This window comes from Brachionichthys hirsutus, chromosome 8 (genome assembly GCF_040956055.1).
Source record: "Brachionichthys hirsutus isolate HB-005 chromosome 8, CSIRO-AGI_Bhir_v1, whole genome shotgun sequence".
Lineage (NCBI taxonomy): Eukaryota > Metazoa > Chordata > Actinopteri > Lophiiformes > Brachionichthyidae > Brachionichthys > Brachionichthys hirsutus.
Window position 1 is genome coordinate 13,415,738 of NC_090904.1, and position 13,347 is coordinate 13,429,084.

The following is a 13,347-nucleotide window of genomic DNA, read 5'->3' on the forward strand; positions in this document are numbered from 1 at the left end:
GGTCCCAGTTCGGTAATGAGGGGGGGGGGGTGTCTACAAGCACTAATTACACCAGTGCGTGCGCGCTGCGTCCTGGAGGAGCAGTTTAACGCTGTGCGGAGATACAACGGAGGAGGCGCTGGACCGAATAGTTTCACCTTTAATTTGAAAGATGTGATTTTTTTCCGACACCACCAAAACGCCGCCTCTTTCGATGCAGCAGGCAAAGTTTGCGCAAAGAAAGGACTTGGTCATCGATTTGGCGCCGCCATGCACGCAGAAGGTTAATGAGAGCAAGATATCTTGGATGCTTTGCTTTTGACCCCCCTCCCCCCCCATCCTGCACAGAGTAACCCGAGCAGGGCTCATAAATAGTGTCCATCCAAGACAGTCTGTCAATACTGACAGACAATAGAAAGTTCAGACACGACATCCGCAAAGAGCGGAAATGACGCAGCGCCGCTGGCTTCATGTGTAAATACTTTTAAATCAAAATACTATGACAGATTTCACACGTTTGTGAATAAAGCGTAGTTTACCAAGCGCACGGAGAGGACCCTGGGTCCCATGCGTGGTGTTGCAGTGCCCCCGTGTGGCCGTGATTGCTCACTGTAACTAAGGGTCATTTTAAAGGTCATCCAGATTTATTACGTTGACAGTAAAAGCCGAACCAGTGCCCTTTTGTGACGATCCTCATCCTTCCTCAGACCTGAACTCACCGGAATAACGAAAGCCACAGCAGAGCCGTCTGGTGGAAGGAAAGAGCCGCTAACACGGAGGCATCAGCTTTTCTCCTTCAAGGTCAGACTTCAAAGATGATCGATTCAATTGAGATGAATTAAATCTCCTGCTGGCACAGACCAAAAGACATGCTTCAGCACTTTCTGGAATTATTTATTTCAAACAGCTTCTGAGTGTGAAATCATCTACAAGTTGAGCCAAAGCCTGGTCCAGCTGAGTTCAACGTGGTTTCATTGATAAATAAAACATCAAGCGCAGTGTGAGTGCAAGAAACGTGAAAATGATGTGCTGAGTGCTCAGAATGCTCCCGTGCGCGACTGCATGCAACTTGTGCTCATTCTGTTCCTGTGGAAATGTAACGGACGAGAGCAGCATCGTCATTGTTCAACAAATGACACGTTCCTTTTGTCAAAAGCGAGCAAGATATACATTTGTTGAAATATGAATGCTAACAATTTATAAGAGAACCATGTCGACGCCAAACTAAGAAATATTTGACTTAATCACATTACATTCATCAACTTACACGAAGGAACGGAGTGTTGAAATGAACCGACAAATACTGGAGCGTGTACTTACGATCAAAGTGTTCAATAAAACTGTAGTACTTGTACACATGAGAATGTTAAAATTAATGGAGACAATCCCGACTGGAATTAGCAGTGCTTTATGATTAAGATGCGTCTGCGGTAGTGAAGAAACGTGGGACGGTTTCCGGAGGCTTCAACCGCACACGAGCTAGCGGAAGATGTTTAGCTGACAGGTGAGGCTAACCGCCCCTCTGTAGGTGAGGGGCGGTCTTTAGGCAGCATCAATTCTTTGCAGATGCTCTACAGTTCATCACGAAGGGTCCGATGTGGCCACTTGTGATGCTGCGTTACGTAATCCGCCGCCTCCAGCACAAGGCGCATGAACTCCGCCACATCGAAGGAGTAGTTGATGAACTTCGGATGGTCGCCGAGGGTCGGATGGTGACCCTGAGGGAAGTCGGGAGAGAGTAGGAATGTGAGCATTTGGGTTGGGTAGTGTGTGTTTAGGGGGGGGCTGCATGCGGGAACAAGATGAGATGGCTTGAGGAAGCTCACGCCGAGGTGCCGTGAAGCTGCTGTGGGAGTTCCCCCTACCATGTCCTCTGGGAACACTTTATCCATTTTCTGCCAAGTCACATATCGAACGCCCCGCAGCCGGGCCAAATCTCGATAGCAGCTTTCATCCTGACAATTATATCTGGGAGGGACAGACGCAGACGCTTTATCTCTGGTTGTCCTCAGGCTGCCTCACTTTCACTCTCTTGCTCCGGTCACACACACAAAACACACACAAAACACACACACACACATATACGCATTGTAGACAAGGCCCAAATGTTTAAAACAACTGTTGAGTTCAAGACATCATATCCGCATCACTCCTCGTTAAACTCGGCCCTGCTTTACATATTACTTGTAATAAAACCCACAAAGTTTACCAGTGAGTAAACCAGTGGCTGCCACCTCACTGACATGGAGCGCGTCACTCACAGCTCGAAGACGACCGCCCAGTCAGGGAGGAAGAGGAGGTGCGTGAGACCTGCCCCGTGCATCCCGATGAAAATGTCGGAGTTGTGGGTGATCCTCAGCTGCACCAGGAAGGGAACATCCCTGGAAGATGAGCGGAGAGAACCCGTCAGCTTTGCTACGTGAACACTGTCACAGTTGCACTATTTTAAATAAGGTTATTAAAAAAGACTTTTACATCCTTGAATACATGTAGCTCCTAAACGTGGCGATCACTCTATAACTCACGCGTATTTGTAATCCACCACAGTGACTTCCAGAGAAGGCGTAGCCTTGAGGGCATTTACTAACTGTAAAAACAACAGAGGGTTGTGTTTTCAAATCAGTTCGAGAGACAACAAATACCAACAGCGGCCATATGAATCACGAGCCGTTTAACTTGTTCTGTTTTTGGTTAATAAGGTTTTAAATAAGCGCCAAACGGATGTAGGCAGGAAATCAATGGCGGAAAGGAGGAGCTGCAGGAGCTGGAGCGTTAAAAGCAAAGGAGAGAAAGATAAAGACAGGGTGGAGAAAAAAGGAAAAGGAAGACAGGATGGTGGGAAAAGAAAGTAAGCAGAAACAGAAAGGAAGGTGAAGAGCGGGAGGGAGGGAGGGAGGGAGGTGCTAGACTCACGTCCACTTGGTTTGATATCCTTCTGTATTCTGTGCTGCGTGCCAGCAGGGTGACACGGACACGCCCCTCCTGAAAAAAGCAATACAGCCAATAATCAATCAGTCAAGGACAGAAAGGATAGGCAGCGTGATGCTCATTTAAACTACCGTACCTGAAGGCCTCTACTAACAACGTCTGTCCAGCACAGAGGAAAGGATGAATTAGTGCGAACTGCATCATTAAGAATGAGCTTTTCATGGACTGCTGGCTGTGCTGTCTGATGTGCTCTTATTAGCTGAGAGTGTGTGCCAAGAGGTTCCTCTTTCTACGTTCTTCTACTGCCACCTTGTGTTTTGAAAGAGGATGTTAAGATTTGATAAGACGGTGATAAAAAATGTAATAATAAAAAACAAACAGAAAACTTTAGCCTGTGCACAATAGACTTGCTCTACAGTAAAAAACTTCTATCCTTCCCCCTTCCTGGGGGATACATTTCCTCTCCTCTGGTTAGAATTTGCACTGAAAAGGACGACACAGCGGCAAATTATGACGGGGTGACAGTAGGCGATGGGCAGCTGAGGTGTAAGAAAAGGACACAATAGAGGAGATCAGCAGCGCTAATCTGAGGAAGAACGAGGGAGCGGCTCAGGCCTGAGAAGACTTGCTATCGCTAACTGCCCTGTGTCTCTGCCAAGTCCTGCTTAGCATATTTCCAGGGAAGGCCATGAATATACAATGAGCTGCTCCACGGGATGGAAGACGTTATCGGCCGTCCGGTCAGAAAGACGCCGACGAGCGCTTGAAAGAGATTCAGGGTTTGAGATGCAGCAGATAGGTAAGGAGGAGCGTGCACGGCTGTGGCGGCGTGCACGAGTGAATTAGATGTCCGATGACTGAGGACAAGGAGCTCAAAATCGAACTCAAAGTAATTAATAAATGAGTCTGGAGTGTCAGACTACGACGCAAAAAAAAGAAAATCAGTATAAACGACTTTTTCCAATCACACGTCAACATTTTTACTGGATGTTGTGCCTTTGCTTCTTTCTGTGTTTGGACTTTCTGATAATAAATCCCTGCTTCATTGTGTTGCTTGCATTCTGCTGTTGTTTTTTGAAACATACATGACAGGACCACTCAATTTGTTAGATGTCAGAACGAACTGCAAGGCTTCACTACACGGAGGAGGATTCAGCGCACGTTCACTTAAAGGCCCAGCTCAATAACAAGGCACGAGTATTTTACGTGTTCGAATACCTAACTGAAAAACACCAGATGTTCTTCAGAAGTCAAGTCAGACAACTGTGCTGGCCAGCCTATAAGGTTCCTGGAATTCGTCTGAAGCAAAGCCTTATGCTTGGGAATGTTTTCCGTCAGGAATGTCCAATGGCATTCGAGCTTCAACTTGTGATAGCGAGACTTCGCGAGATTAACCCTAATCCTGCCATTTGATGGAGTCAGATTACATTCTACATGCCATTAGTTTCCAGCGCCAGAGAACACAAAGCAGAGCCCGAATAACGCTGAACTGTAATTATTGATAACGTACAGAATCAATTGATCAATTGACATGAACTCTATTCCATGCCAAAATATGATTCATGAAATATGGATTCACATGATTTTGCAGTCAACTGTACATGAAAGTTTCACAACAGTCAGCCAGCAGCTCCCTGGTGGTCTAGTGGTTAGGATTCGGCGCTCTCACCGCCGCGGCCCGGGTTCGATTCCCGGTCAGGGAAGGCTTCCTTTACTTATTCCCAAAGGATCAATTCGTTTTCTGCAATCGAAGCTGAATCAATATATCCTGTGACAAACGTCTTGTCGTCCACAATAATAACACACTTTCTTGTCAAGAAAGTGCCCTATTCCTTACATCTTAGTATTTCTTTTGTGTTTTCATATTATCCTTTAAATTTGGGTGTCTATTCCCCATGTCAGTTTCAAGGTTTAGGATGGAACGATGAGTGTCGAATCTCTAAAATCATCTTAAACTAAAATGTTGTGCACAAAACAATCATAAAACACGGTGTCCTCCACATTCCATCTTATAATCTCTCAACAAATAGTACTTTGATCAGTTTGTATCAATTTTCTACCGCTTCAAACAACATTTCCATGACAATTGAATGGAAATCCACACATATTTCCAAAAGATCACTTTATTTTTGTAATGCTAAAGACGTTTTGCCTACCTTCGGCCCATTCTGTGGGATGTTCAGGCGATGGAGGACATGCTGGGAGAACGCCCTAAACATCCCATCGCTGTAGCAGTCTGAGACCTGCCGTAAACACACCATGGAAAATGTACATTTCACTCTTACAAGTGATTTATTTTTCATCCATCCCGCTCAAAATGCATGATATTTTTTGTTATGTGTCTATGCAAGAAACTATTTCTATTCTTAGGAAATCAACTTCCTGATTGAAAGTGAATTGAAGATAAATTGAATTTGTGCACTGCGCCGTGTCGTGATGAAAATATTTTTCCAATCGAGAATCTGACAAGAGCAAACATATTTTTTAATCTCCCTGGAATTAATATCATGTGATTTTATTCATTGCTCAAGTCTGAGGATTTGAAATATACATGTTGCCCTGCTTCTGTAAATGTAAGCACATGAATATAAACATATCCTGCTTTGCAAGGACAATCAAAAGCATCAGCTGGAAGCGCAGGACGACACATATTTATATGGTTTCATTTTTGGAAGCATCTCCTTGAAATTATCATTTAAATTACACGAGCGCTTGCTGAGATCTTTGAATACATCACATAAATCTTTGACCTAAACTTCAAGTTTATGACTAAATAATAACAGGGAGAAGATGCAGCCAAATCATTACAGAACACACAGAACGTAACATAAGCGTTTAGAAATTAAGACTCAAACAAGGCAGCTTGGAAAAGAGAGACTGAAATTTGTTCAAAGTTGATTCCTATGTAAAGTAGATCGAGTTAACGGCGTCACAAGCAAACAGATGCATGAATGCACGAGAGGTAACTTACGAGAGGCGTGTTGTAAAAAAGGCCATATCTCATTCTCGGGAGGAGGGAGAAGAATACGTCTTTAAAACACACCTATGAACGAGTGAGAATAAATCAGCGAGGTAAGTGCATGTCAAGGTGTCGCACACCCAGGAGCTCGCATGCATGCTTATTGGACATCTGTCAGGAATATTAGAATGAAGATTTGGGTGTACAAGTATACACCAAACACAATATTCCTTGAGTACAGAGGAGTTTCCAACACAAATCCAACGCTGTAAGAAGGGTCTGGTTGTGTTAGATAATTTTCTGTTACTTATATACACAAAGGTATTTATGAAATTGAAGAGTTCAACACCTTTAGAGATGGAGCATACAAAGAAGGACGGAAGATCTATCCAAATAAAAAATGAACTGTCTGTCAGTCTGTCTGTTTTGAACTTACTCTTTTCGAGTCATAGGTCTTCAGGTGGATGATGTCATACTCTGAGAACGCCTGCCACGTTTCACTGAACAGATCTCCGTATCCATAATAACTCTGGAAAGAAAAATCAGGGAACAAATGCTCACTCACATATATGTACCGTATTTTCCGGATTATAAGTCGTGGTTTTTTTCATAGTTTGGTCGGGGGTGCGACTTATAAATCGGAGCGACTTATATATGCTTTTTTTTACAAAATCTGTGAGCGCAGAGACAGTAGCCTACACATTTCTATAACAGGTGTTACAGGGAACTCTGTGACCCGTCAGAATCTGTCGCGGTTTCTGGAGGTTCAGAGTTATCTGTCACACCTGTTATCTAAAAACACAAATTAGAAGGGCTGAATGAAAATGTCGCCGAAAAGAAAGTCATATTCCGCGGCTTACAAGCTTCAGATAGTGAAATATGGAGCCGAAAACGGCAATCGAGCAGCAGAAAGAAAGTTTGGAGTGAGCGAAAATCTTGTAAGGGACTGGCGAAAAGCGGAGGTTACGCTTACTGAAATGAAGAAAACAAAGAAAGCTAATCGCGGGCGACAAGCTAGGTGGCCGCAGTTGGAGGAACGAGTTCACGCATGGGTGCTTGAACAACGTGCTGCTGGGAGAGGTTTGTCAACGGTGCAGTTGCGTCTCCGCGCCCAGGTGGTTGCCAAGGAGGTGAATATAAACGGCTTTGCGGGAGGACCTTCTTGGTGTTACCGCTTCATGCAACGCAAACGCCTCTCTATCAGAGCAAGGACGACACTGTCCCAAAAACTGCCAGCGGACTTCCAAGCCAAGGTTGACAGTTTCCGCGCGTTCATTGAAAAGCATGTAAGTGATCACAACGTGACACCGGATCATATTATTAACATGGACGAGGTCCCCCTCACTTTTGACATCCCCATGGGCCGAAGTGTTGCAGAGAAAGGGCAGAAAAGTGTGAATATCGTTACAACTGGTCATGAGAGATCACACTTCACAGTGGTGCTGGCATGTTGTGGAGAAGGATCAAGACTGCCACCGATGGTCATTTTCAAACGAAAAACCATGCCAAAAATCCAATCCTCCTCAGTTGAAGTCGCCGTGAACGAGAAAGGGTGGATTGATCAAGAAATGATGAACTTGTGGCTTACAAAGTGCTACAATAAGCGACCGGATGGCTTCTTTAGAGCACGCAAAGCTCTGCTTGTGATGGATAGCATGAGAGCGCACATCACACCACAGTTAAAAAATAAATTAAAAGTTTTCAACTCCATACCTGCCATCATCCCTGGAGGCTTAACCAAAATACTCCAGCCACTTGATATCTCCGTGAATAGGAGCTTTAAGTCAGTTTTGCGTAACCTGTGGGAGCAGTGGATGACGGATGGAGAGCACAGCTTCACGGCAACCGGGAGAATGCGCCATGCAACTTTCCTGGAAGTCATTGAATGGATCGACAAAGCATGGGCTTCAGTGACAACCGCAACCATCCTGTCGGGATTCAGAAAGGCTGGAATAATTGGAACTGCAACTGACGACGAGTCTGATGTAAGCGACGTAGAAGAGGAAGCGGCGTCTTGTCTACCTGCCGAGTTGGGGGAGTTGTTCAAAAGTGACACCGAGGATGAACATTTCCTTGGATTTCGTGATTCGGAGTAAAACCTGATATTTTGGTAAACTTGTTAGCATGTTCTTTGTGCTATATGTTGTTTGGTGTTGGATTTTATCAAATAAATTTTCCCCAAAAATGCGACTTATCCTCCAGTGCGACCTATATATGTTTTTTTCTTCTTAATTATGCATTTTTTGGCTGGTGCGACCTACAATCCGGAGCGACGTATAATCCAAAAAATACGGTATTTAATATATTCAATCTATGACAGTATAGCTCCAACAATATTAACTGATCCAGAATGGCATACGGTGGAACCTCGGTTTTTGCGAACGCCTCGTTTCACAAATAAATCAGTTTGCGACTCCCGATAAAGAGAAGAGGAGGAAAAAGAAACCCCACTTTGAGTTTCGTCCTGACAGATAAATCATGTTGGATTAGCAGAATCCAGTGGTAGCATTCACCTGAACATCATACAGCTATGCTTCCCTTACTGCAGTGTGTGTGTGAGATAGTTAACCTCTGCAAGACACAACGAACGCGGATATATTTTCACCCTCACATCCATTTCATCTGCAGCGAGTTGCATCAGCTTACCCACCGTGTCCCACATGACAATGTTGATGTCTGAGCTGAAGGAGTTGTTGATGTGCTGGGAGATGTAGAGGTTGGCAAAATCACAGAAGTGGTGGTACATGTTCACCCCTATTAGAAACCAGAAAGAAAATGAATGAATTTATTTCAATCGACACATCACAAATCGTCATTATTGCATATTGTCATGCAGACTGAATGCATGAAAATGGAAAATGAGCATGCATGGAGAGCTGGTCAATTAAATCTTTTGTTACCGACCGGCATCCAGTTTCATGAAAACAGTGGGTTTGTCGATGATGATGTCACAATGGCCATCCTCTATGGGCTGAAAGTCCAGCTCTGTGTAAGTCTGCAGCTCAGCATACCTACGAAAGGCAGCGCATCACATCATTATAATACTGTAATAATTCACATTAAAAGGGCTCACATGGCACACAGTGAAATAAACATTACAACCCACCCAAAGTCGCACGCATTATCTACGCGCTCCCAGCCTACTGAGAAAATGCATGATTTATCGAGTTCATCATTCAGAGAGGACTAGTTCATTACGTCTTTTATTGATTGTCAATTGCGGGTTGACGGTTCATTTCAAGATTGGGATGCATCGCGTAGAATCACCTCTGAGAAGAAAATCAAGTCATCATCATCAAACAAGGTCCTTCTGTTCAGTAGAAAATAAGAGTCAGCTTTTTCCTGGTTTGGATGCATATGGATATGTGTACCTTTTAAGTAGTGTGGCTATCATCACTATCAATAGGAAAGGTCCAGTTTGTGTTCACGCAGAGATTAGAATTTCCCCACACAACTAATGTCAATCAAGCTTTTGTATGTGCAGCAAGATTTATTCAAACCTCAAGTGGAGCTCAGATCCTCTCTACAAAAGAAGAAAAATACAGCCGGTGTGAGCGAGGAGGCAAAAGTAGAACTTTCTGTCCCAATGTCAGAGGCGGTTCCCGCTGCCCCCTGTACATGCAAAGGCCTTCAGCTCAAGCCTCGGCTTTGCTTTCCTGACAGCAGCTTCTAGTGCAGAGAGCCAACTCAGAGTGTAACAACAGCGCCACCTAGCGGCGGTCTGTGTGAATATATCCAAATAAAAGTTTAGCGCCGGCTGTCAAACAGGGAGCACAATCCCAGAACAAGTGCCCCCCTCAGGGGAGACGCTTCTATGGTGGTCTAGTGTTTGGTGCTTACACCGGAGATTCCCTGGTTCCAATCCCAGCAACAGGAGCTACATTTGGCTCTAATTAACTGCTGCTAATTTAAAGCAAACTGGGGCCTGAAATTTCAAGGATGCTTTGAATTCAGATCACGAATCAGGAAAGCACAGGGGTGCAAGTGCAGCTCACTTATAGGAATGATTGCCTCTAATTAAGACCATTAATGAGCGACATACAAGTCAGCCTCATTAGGATGATGAACATGTATTCAATGAAGGTTTACATTCAGGGAACGCTTCTATATTCATTTAGAAGTCATTAAAGTCGTCAGAAGTATTGATATTTTCTAAATACGACAAAGAACCAAATCTATATTAAAAAAAAAATACTCATATACAATCAGATTTTAAATAAAAGACTACACAGATTAACATCATTTTTATATATTAAAAAAAAAAGGTAGTATCTAAAATCCAGTGGTTACGGCCCATGTTTCCTCCGTTGAAGGTGTGTCCAGTCTCACCATGATTGTAAAGGGCTCTTGTGTTCCCCCTCTGCAGCGAGCGCATGCTCGTTTAGCCTGCAACAACCGCCGATCTCTCCCTTCTGAATGAAGGAGTCATTGAATCTGCCAACATAAACGTGGACACGTTTAAAGACGTTCTCACCTGCATCTGTAACGTTCTTTCTGTGTCGCTTTCAAACGCACTGACCTCTCGTGACCTCTGCGTGGGTTCCTCAAGTCCAGGTAAAGGTTGGCTGCCTTACAGAAGCGAGTGTGGCTGCTACATTTCAATGATGAGTCCCCCTAAAAAAAAATATCAAGAGGAGAAACATTTAGCGTTCTGGAGGCTTTGCAACAGCAATTTATGCTCCGCCCTATTGTCTGGCAGCTCTTTTGTTTGACGTCTCCATTTCAAACAGCTGTTTTTTCCTGGTGACTCAGCAGGCCCGTGGGAACGGAGGAAATTAGCAGACTTACCGGCCTGCTGGGCTCGCAGAGCGTTTTGAGCTCAGAGAGGCGCTCCTCCACGTAGCCAAAATCAGCCTGCTTCCAGAAAAGCTCCTGGGCTGTGTCCGGCGAGCGGGTCCTGGCAGGTCAGAGATGCGCTCAGATCAGCAGAGCCGAAACAGAATGAAGCATGGAGGATGCGTGCCATGAATGAGAACACTTTTACTGAGCCTAATGGACTGTGGCTTAATAAATCAAATACCTATGAATAAAAGATCACTGTCATTTGGTCATACATAAGCTTACTGAGCATGAGATCCATCATGGATGGCTGATAGGATGATGTGGAGAGTAAATTCATTTGAGCGTATTACAGAACATCAGAACATAAAGCGTGTTTGTGTGGGACGTGAGGAGCAGCACCATCCAGAGTCGGCGTTCGTGCAGATGGGATAGCTGAAGCGCTTCCTTGGATCACAGTTCTTCTCGTATCCCCAACAGGCAGACAGATCTCGAAGTGCATCCTTTAGTTAAAAACAAGTATGAATAGTTAGTGTGTGTGTGTGTGTGTGTGCGTGCGTCCATTTTCAGGCAAGGTCTCTTGCCTGAAAATGAACAAAAACAGATTCTACAGGCTTACAATAATTTTAGGTGCTTCTAAAACTAAGACCGAAAGCAGTTAAAGGATACAGATCTAAACCTGTCAATTAAAAGGGCTTTGTCAGAGCGTGTCTATGAATTGAGGTTATCTTACTTTAAAAGGGCAGCGCGGGTCCAGGCGGCATTGCGTAGCGACTCCCTTGTTGTTGCGGAGGAAGTAGGGCACGTGTTCCGGTGGCAGGGAGATCCTGCTGTAGTTGAGCAGCGGCGCAGGTCGTTTGAGGTCGGTGCTCTCAGCCCCCGCGGGGTCGACGCCAGTGAAAGAAAAGGCGATGCCCAGCAGCGAGAACAGCATAGTCAGAATTACACAGACATGTGGGATAGCCGCCTCTCTCGACCGCAACCTGGGGGGGTGGGAAGGAGAGAGAGTCAGGTTATCGCCGTGAAATAAATCTGAGGTGAATGTCTTAACGCTGCAGCAAGTGTGTGGGAAAAGAGCCGAGCACCACGCGAGGAAAGATGCTGCTGCAGGAAGTGTGTGGGAAAAGAGCCGAGCACCACGCGAGGAAAGATGCTGCTGCAGGAAGTGCGACTGGCCCTTTTCCGGCTGTCGCATGAACAATAACCGCTGCAGCTGACCGGCAAGAGGAAAACCTGCCGGCAGGCAAAGCGGCCGACACACCTCCAGGTGGCCAAAACGGTCTTTCCATTGCTGAGACAGACTTTTGTTTTTCCAGGAAGTGATTTTGATTTTGCTGAGTCTCTAAACTCCAATGCATCCATCACTCCGAGAAATCAACGTTGCTGTGAGGCTGCTGAATCTCCACACACTGTCTGTTGGATCTCTGCACATCTGAGGAAAGGATGGGCCACGAAGAACGTTCACATTACCGCATGCGAAGCTCCAGTGCAGGCACGAGGAGAACGCCGAAGCTTCATGCAGGAAGACAAACCCGGCTGGGATTCGAACCAACAAACCTCGTCACCGTGAAGCGACGTTTCATTCATTACGAGCGCGACTGTGTGTGTTACCTGAAGCCACGCTGCGTCACGTGACAAACACAAGCTAACGCTAACGTAGTAACGAGCTAATAAACCCCTTCGGTGGGTTTCATCGTGTAGGTTAGCGTAATAACGCAGTACGTACTAACCCGTTTCTAGAGAGTAAATAGTAATATAAAACTACTTGGAGCTAATGTCTGAGCTATTTACGCTGCTGCTAATGCTACGGCGGTTTGTCTCGCTGCCTCTGCGTTGTGTTGTGTAACAATTATGAAGGTCCACACACGGATGGGTTCTGTCGTCGTTTACTGGACTGGATTTATACAAAGAAATGCACATCAGCGCATCTCGGGGAATGTCGACTGCTCTTCCCAGCTGAGGGGAGGAAGCAGGAAGCAGGAAGCAGGAAGCAGGAAGCAGGCAAAAACGTGGGACGGAGAGCCAGGAGGGACAAAATGCTCCAAACGATAAATACATTTTATTTATTTATTTATTTATTTATTTTTAATGTAAATTATGTACATTAAAACAAATGAAATAAAAAACGTGTGTAATTATAAACGGGAAACAAGACAAATACATTAATAGAAAATAAAATAAATCCCCTTTATGCAGGATTTAACTGCATCCATATTCACCCCGTTACATATTCATTACGTGTCACTGTGTTTGTTACCTGAAGCCACGCAGCGTCAACGTAGTAACAAGCTAATAAACCCCTTCGCTGGGTTTCATCGTGTATGTTGGCGTAATAACGCAGTATATACTAACCTGTTTCTAGACAGTAAATTGTAATATAAAACTTTACTTGGAGCTAATGTCTGAAATATTTATGCTGCTGCTAATATGCAATTAGTTCTTGACACAGTCGAGACCCCTTCGTATATTAAAATGTATCGATGAATTTAACTTTTCCACGCAAAATAAAACTGAGAAAGACAAAGATAGATAGATATTGGAATGAAGCGTTTGAGTGAGCGTCATACCTGAGAATCACAACCTGGCACCTTCCACACCACGCCATAACACCGGAAACCTCAAACCGGGTGTAATGACCAGGTCCGACCACAGCGTGGCGCTGCGAGCCAGGCATGAGTGGCAAATACTGCGCTTTTCAAGTT

General features: G+C 44.7%; 1 protein-coding gene and 1 non-coding gene across 2 annotated transcripts; one reads left to right on the forward strand and one right to left on the reverse strand.

The window, feature by feature from the left end:
- Nucleotides 1-893: 893 nt before the first annotated feature.
- On the reverse strand, nt 894-11,579 carry eogt (EGF domain-specific O-linked N-acetylglucosamine (GlcNAc) transferase). Its single transcript, XM_068742725.1, has 15 exons — nt 11,379-11,579; nt 11,048-11,148; nt 10,655-10,763; nt 10,386-10,480; nt 10,196-10,300; nt 8,771-8,877; nt 8,517-8,620; nt 6,303-6,395; nt 5,879-5,950; nt 5,064-5,150; nt 2,893-2,961; nt 2,505-2,566; nt 2,241-2,360; nt 1,845-1,947; nt 894-1,697 (listed from the first exon to the last, which is right to left on the reverse strand). Exons 1-15 carry the CDS (start codon nt 11,577-11,579, stop codon nt 1,551-1,553), a joined length of 1,575 nt encoding a protein of 524 aa, XP_068598826.1. The 3' UTR covers nt 894-1,550.
- On the forward strand, nt 4,539-4,610 carry trnae-cuc (transfer RNA glutamic acid (anticodon CUC)). Its single transcript has one exon. It is a non-coding gene; the product is annotated as a tRNA-Glu (tRNA).
- Nucleotides 11,580-13,347: the final 1,768 nt, after the last annotated feature.